This window comes from Penaeus monodon, chromosome 11, assembly GCF_015228065.2.
Source record: "Penaeus monodon isolate SGIC_2016 chromosome 11, NSTDA_Pmon_1, whole genome shotgun sequence".
Classification (NCBI taxonomy): domain Eukaryota; kingdom Metazoa; phylum Arthropoda; class Malacostraca; order Decapoda; family Penaeidae; genus Penaeus; species Penaeus monodon.
The window spans coordinates 25,251,011-25,258,820 of record NC_051396.1 but is presented as its reverse complement, the minus strand read 5'-3'; the positions used below and the strand labels follow the sequence as shown (position 1 = coordinate 25,258,820).

The 7,810-nt window shown below is 30.9% G+C and overlaps 2 protein-coding genes across 2 annotated transcripts in view; both read right to left on the bottom strand.

Annotated features, from left to right (window-relative positions):
* Positions 1-7,810, bottom strand: part of LOC119578862 (protein fantom-like) — a gene marked incomplete in the record, with an annotated part of 25,068 nt that overhangs the window by 2,214 nt on the left and 15,044 nt on the right.
* Positions 6,439-7,550, bottom strand: LOC119578863 (PCNA-associated factor-like). Its single transcript, XM_037926522.1, has 2 exons — positions 7,400-7,550; positions 6,439-6,858 (listed from the first exon to the last, which is right to left on the bottom strand). Exons 1-2 carry the CDS (start codon positions 7,531-7,533, stop codon positions 6,645-6,647), a joined length of 348 nt encoding a protein of 115 aa, XP_037782450.1. The 5' UTR covers positions 7,534-7,550; the 3' UTR covers positions 6,439-6,644.

Genomic DNA, 7,810 nt, shown 5'->3' with positions numbered 1-7,810 from the left:
ATAATATATATATATATATATACACACACACACACACAAGCACACATGCATACGCTAGCACACATGCATAACATACACTCCTCAGGTGAGTGTATCTATGTGCAGACTGCCGCTCAAACTTTTTAATTTTCCAGTATTTAATGCTGTGAATGTTGAATTTCATGGTAACATTAAGAACTAAATAAAAATACAACATTTTGATGATTTCCATAGGAAGGGATCCATAAGGGTAAGTGTGCACTCCCAGGATGATAAAAAACATGTGTGACTTTCTTGACAAGGAATAATAATTAGAACTGGTTTCTAAATATAAAGGAATTTTCGTTGTCTTTTACACAAAATTACATTGTGTTCCTAGGCCTTATCTCATGAAAATCCTTCAATAACTTCATGAACTTTCCCTACCATGTACCAAAAATGATATTATGAAAAAACTAACTCAGTCACAAACAAATGGTACTCAAAAGATTTATATGATCCTCCTACAAATTAATATGCTAATATTTTAACCTATCTGAAAAACAAACAACGTTTGTTACATCAAAAAATGTGATTTCTTGATAAAGGTTAGAAGCGGGCAACCCTTACTAGACTGCTGTCCATTAACTAAATTATCTATATCCTGTTCCTCCAACCCACAGACACTGCACCGATCTTTTAAAACACAGTTACATCAATTCTCCATAGAAAATACAAAATAACGAAAGAAAGCTGGAAATCCGAGCTGAAGTGTAACAGAAATTAAATTACGTGCCGTATACCTTGCAACTTCGTAGCTATTAACGCTAAAACAAGTCAAAGCTAACCAAATAACATATTTAATCACATATTACACATACCTTCCTGTAGAATACTCAACAAACAAGTCCAAACAAGCGTAAAATAAGTTTTCAGTTCTTTCTTAAAGTGTCACAATCCATGCATCTTTCGTGTTCACCTGTGATTAAAAATCTCGAGATGCTGAATGTTCCAACACATTTCCTTATTAAAACTCAACCATAACCCCAAATCCAAGAGAAAAACAATAGAAATCAGGCATTCCAACACTCACCCGACAAGAACCGCACACGTCAAAATAAAAGTAAGACGCCAAAAGGTGCTTAATTCACACATGTAATAAGAGAAGGCCTTAATAGGGTACCTTTCGGCTCACACCTTCAAAACAAACTGACTGCATTCTAGCGGGAACAAACTTCTTGTCACTGGAATAAAGTTTTTTTTTTCTGAAATAAACTATATTCTATAACAAACTTCTACCATAAGATGCTATATTTTACAGAAAACTTCTGTTATAATGAACTAAGTTCTATATAAGTCTTCCTCTCTATCTGTTTATATACATGGAGCAAGTTTTACTCTCGCTATGACGCATTTGGTATGGTGTTTTGTTTGTTCTTTTTTATTATTCTTTACGCGGATATGGAGATATGTGTTGACAGATCTATGTGTATACTCATCTACATACATTACAAAGAGAGTTGTCCATTTGGTCCTTTTGCATCATTTTAAGATAAATTGGCAGGAAGACTTTCCAGAGAACATGCACATCGTATTACTTTGTAGTTTGTTTCCTCTCCTGTTTTTACTTACGGTGGCATTCTTGACTTGTTTCTACCTAGATCAGATATACAATGTAAAATCATATTACTCTACGACATTCATATAACCGTGCAAGGCAAATACATCAAAACAGTCGCTAGACTAGACACATCCAACGACTTTTTTCATCAAACACCAATCACATAAAAAAAAATTCAGATTCGGACTCATACTAGATCAACCCCTCTCGCCCCCCCCAAAAAAAAAAAATCCAGAAAAAGGGGGAAAAAACGGGAAGGGGAAAACGAAACGTCCGTAGCGGAAAAGCGCTGGCTCGGGGGGCGGGGGCGGCCCTCGAGCGCCGCGATTCCCGCCCGAAAGCGAACACGAATCCCAGGCCTCGGCGGAATCTGCGCCTGAATCGCACAAATAGGAGGGGTTTTTCCTGCGCGGGATCGAGGAGCTGCTGAGAAAGAGGTGGGTTGTGATTTCGTGCGAGAGTGGGAGCGCGGCGGAACTGACTTTTTACCGAAAATTAATCGAAAATAAAGAACTTCAGAGGCTGGGGAAAGACAAAGTCTTTTTTCGCCACATTTTCTTCTTCACGTGTTTTGGGGCGATTTTATAGACACAGCGAGGAGTAGGGGAACCCAGACTGATATCAGAAACAACCGAAAAATATAAGTGACATCATAATAATACAAGAAAACACAATGCACTTACCACGAATACCAAATTCGGTTAATTCTTTTCAACTTCCTAATAACAATAATAATAAAAAAACATTTCAGGCAAACCTACTGTGGCTGACCTAAAGACGCTCATACAGGATATATATTTTTTTTTATCTCAAAAAATTGCCAAGTATGAGGCCTATCCCTATATATTCTATAATCAGTAAACAAAGGTTGAGAATGAGGTGTGTTTTACATATTACAGTAACAGAAAGAGAACTTTTATCAAAATCTTAGGTAATTTTTATAGTAACAATTAAGTTTCAAGCACCCAGCTTTTATAAGGAAAATGATATATGCAAACGACAAAGTGAACTAAATTCAAAAACCTTATCTTCTGTGTACTTTTATCACAAAAAAAAAAAAAAATTATATACCAAATGTTATTATTATTTTTAAATATTAGTCTTTTCTTTTAATTTTCTAATAAATTTTGAAAAAAATAAATTAATGATTGTTATTTAGCATCGATATCATCATTGTCTTTTCATATCCTTATACTCATAGTTATAATGAATGACAAATACACCAAATATTTTGATTACTTGTTTGTGACAGTGTTGTTGGCACAGCAGATATATATCAAGTAATCAGTTATAAAATCTTTCCTGCTACTGTCACTTAAAAAAGAAAGAAAGAAAAGAGGTGGATAAAAAATAAATCCCCCTCTCTCTCTCTTCCAGAAACAGACCAAAATGGTGAGGACTCGAGCTGACGCTGGACCAACCAAGGTGTCTGCGGCCAAAGCACCAAGGAAGGTGTTGAGTGCCCCCAGTGGAGGTGCAGGAAGCTCCTTCTCATCACCTGGAAGAGTCAGCGGCAAAGAGAAGTAAGAATTGTTTTACTTGTTTTATGTTGTTTTGTTCTGTCCAATTTTCAGTCCATTGACACCATATACTGTCACTGTGGTCTGTTTCAGAGGCTCTGGAAGTGCTTAGTCACCAGTAACTCCATTAGTGGCTTGAGCTCCCATTACCTCATAGAAGGTTTGATTTTCATTACTTCATATGTAATAATAAAATAAGAATATGGTGATGAGATGAAGCAACATGATACTATTTATATAATAAGATAAGATAATAGAAATGAAAAACAAATATTCAAGGAAATAAGAAGGTAGGCATAGTACTGAATCTTGGTGACGTAAACACTTTGGTGCCATGTAGTGTCAGCAAAATGAACAAAACAAAATGACAGTGAATAGTGCATGCTCCTGGTGCACTTCTAAAAAAATAATGTGTACAATAGCAACAGTAGACAATTGACACTGTGTGGGGTAATGAACTAAAATTCCAAAGTTCAAGAAATACAATTACCGTTCTGTTTGGTACCCTATGCAGATGACTCTGGAGGTAACAGTTACAACCCACAGCCCACACCAGAATGGCAGAAGGGAAGTGGGAGCGTCTCAAATGTATGCCCAAACCCAGGAAGGAGAAGGCAGCAGGAGCAGTCCGCAGAAAGAAAGGAAACCAAGCCAGAAGCGGAGCAGGGGAAGGTGCAGCAAAGGGCACCAAGAAGGAAGGAGGCAGAGGAGGAGGATGAATAAGGGCAGAACGAAAGCGCGAGGAGAAGGGCAAAGAGCGAAGGCGGGTGGAAGAAGAACTGGAACAGTGGGCAGGAACAAACAGGAGACACAAAGGGGGAGGGGGAAGGAAGACACAGAAAGGACGGAGAAGGGTCCGGAAAAAAGACGGGGGGGCGAGAGAGGCACAGGAGCGCAAGCGCAGGGGGCAGAAAAAAAAGAGAAGCAGGGCAGGGGGAAAACACGGGACGGGAGAAGAGTGGGTATGTGGGGGTGAGGTGGGAAAAGGGGAGAAAGAAAAGGGGAGAGGGGACAGGGGGGGGGGAAAAAGGGGAGAGAGAGGGGAAGGGAAAAAAGGAGAGAGAGAGAGAAAAAGAGAGAAAAGAGACAGAAAAGAGAGAGAAGAAAGAAGAAGGAGAGAGAGGAAGAAGAGAGAAGAAGAAGGAGAAGAAGAAGGGAGGAAGAAGAGAGAGGGAGAGGGAAAGGAGAGAGAGAGGGGGGAGGGAGAGAGAGGGAGGGAAAGGAGAAGGAGGGGTAAGGAGGAGAGAGAGAGGAGAGAGGAAGGGGGAAAAGAGATAAGAAAAAGAGAAGAGAAAAAAGAAAGGGGGAAAGAAAAAAAAAAAAAAAAAACAAAAAAAAAAAAAAAAAAAAAAAAAAAAAACAACAAGATAAAAAAAAAAAAAAAAAAAAAAGAAGAAGAAAGGAAGAAAAAGAAATAAAAAAAAGAAAATAAAAAAAGAAAAAAAAAAATACAAAAGTTTAAGAAAAAAAAAAAAAAAAAAAAAATTTTAATAAAAAAGGAAAAGAGAAATAAAAAAAAAAAAATAAAAAATAAATAATAATAGATAAAATAATAAAACATAAAATAAAAAAATATAAAATTTAAAAAAAAATAAAAATAAAGAACAAAATAATATAATAAATATTATAAATATAAATAATATATATATATAAAATAATATATAATATATAATATTATAAATTTTTTAATAATATATTTTAGAGAATAGAATAGATATATTATGTATATTATATATATATTAAATTTAATATTAAAATTTTAGAATAATATTTTATGATATATATAATATATTAATTATAATATGTTATATATATATTATATATATTATATATAATATAATATATATATATATATTAGATAATTTTAATATGATATATAATATAATAATATATATTATATTAAAAAAGAGTATAAAAAAAAAAAAGATGTGTATAATTATTAAATATTATAGATATAATTAAATATTATAAAGAAGTGGGAATATAAAAATAGGATATATATAGATAAAAATAAAATTAAAAATTTTAAAAATATAAATAAATAGTTTTAAATAAATATATATAAATTTTTAATATATAGATATATATGAGGGATATATATAATTTTTAAAAAAGTATTTTTATATATAATATATATTATTTTTTATATATATATATAGTAATATTATATAATATATTTTATAATTTTATTATATTATATATATATATATATGTAGTATTATTATTTTAAAAATTTATATATATTTTATATATTATATATTATGTTTTATATATATATATATAAAAATGTTGTTTTAAATATATTTAAGTATGTATAATAATATAATTATTATAATATATATAATGTAGTATATAAAATAAAATTTTATTATATTAGGTAATATAAAAATATATATGATGTAAAATTATAAATAATATTAATATTTATAAAAAATTTTATAATATGATGTATATTTTTAATATATTTTATATATTTTTGTATTATATAATAATTATTATTTAATATAAAAGTAGTATATAATATATATAATATATAAATATATATATAATATATATTAATAAATATAAAATTATACATACAATATATATATACATAATATAATATAAAAACAATAAAATATACATACTATAATAATAAAACCTATAATACATACATATATCATACATTTTATATACATACATAATATATACAACATATATATTATACATATAAATATAAAATTATATAAATTTCATAATATAAATATTAAAAAATATATATATATATATATATATTGTAGGGATATTATATATATGTATATATAAGTATGTATTATATATGTATGTATATAAAATTGTATGTAATATATATGATGTAATATGTATGTTGTAAAAAGTATGTATTATATATATGTATGTATATATATGTATGTATATCATTATGTATGTATATATATTGATGTCTGTACTCTTCTTTTGTATGTCTATATCTCTCTCTGTCTGTATATCTCTCTCTGTCTGTATATCTATATATCTGTATGTATCTTATCTCTTGTAGTCTCTATATCTCTATTGTCTGTATCTATATCTGTATGTATATATATTATATGTTGTACTCATATATCTCTATATCTATATGTTGTATCTCTACTATCTTCTACTATATGTTTATCTCATCTATCATACTGTATATTCTTATATATTCTATTATATCTATCTATATCTATATTATCTTAATATAATCAATGGTTACTAAAAGACAATGTAAAGTATAAACTTTTATTTATAAAACTTTTCAACCTAAAAACAAAATACACAACTCTTATAAAAGTAACGTGTTTTACAAAATGACACTGATTCTATTTTTTTTATGAACAACTGAGATTGCGCTCATGTGAATATATAGACCAACAGTCTTTTTTAAGGACAATTATCAGTCATTTATGTGTCTTCCTTAAAAACATAAAACATTTGTGTATCAATGTTTGTTCATGACAAATGTTCAAGTTCTTATTACACACAGAACTTAAGCTATTTGAAATTATCATAGAGATTTCGTTCTGAACTTATTCATCATCCTCATCTGAAATCATTCCATTCTTGGTGAAATTTGATGAACCTTCCCCTGCCTCAGCTTCTGGCTTGGTTTCCTTTCTTTCTGAGGAACTGCTACTGCTGCCTTCTCCTTCCTGGGGTTTGGGAATACATTTGAAGAAGCTCCCAATTCCCTTCTGCCATTCTGGTGTGGGCTGTGGGTTGTAACTGTTACCTCCAGAGTATCTGCAATAGGGTAAAAAAAACAGAAAGGTAATTGTATTTATTGAAACTTTGGAATTTTAGTTATTACCCAAAACAGTGTAAATTGTATACTGTTAGCTATTGTACACATTATTTATTTTAGAAGTGGCACCAGGAGCATGCACTATTCACTGTCATTTTGTTTTGTTCATTTTGCTGACACATACATGGCAACAAAAGTGTTTAGTCACCAAAGATTCAGTAACTATGCCTACATAATCTTATTTCCTTGAATATTTGTTTTTCATTTCTATTATCATTATCATTATTAATATAAATAGTAATAATGTTGCTTCATCATCATCACCAATATTATTATTATTATTATTAACAATAATGAAAGTAATGAAAATAAAAACTTCTATGAGGTAAATGGGAGAGCTCAAGCCAACTAATGGAGTTACTGGTGACTAAGCACTTCCAGAGCCATCTGAAAACAGAACCACAGTGGACAGTATATGGTGTCAATGGACTGAAAATTGGACAGAACAAAACAACATAAAACAAGTAAAACAATTCTTACTTCTCTTTGCCGCTGACTCTTCCAGGTGATGAGAAGGAGCTTCCTGCACCTCCACTGGGGGCACTCAACACCTTCCTTGGTGCTTTGGCCGCAGACACCTTGGTTGGTCCAGCGTCAGCTCGAGTCCTCACCATTTTGGTCTGTTTCTGGAAGAGAGAGAGAGGGGGATTTATTTTTTATCCACCTCTTTTCTTTCTTTCTTTTTTAAGTGACAGTAGCAGGAAAGATTTTATAACTGATTACTTGATATATATCTGCTGTGCCAACAACACTGTCACAAACAAGTAATCAAAATATTTGGTGTATTTGTCATTCATTATAACTATGAGTATAAGGATATGAAAAGACAATGATGATATCGATGCTAAATAACAATCATTAATTTATTTTTTTCAAAATTTTTAAAAATAA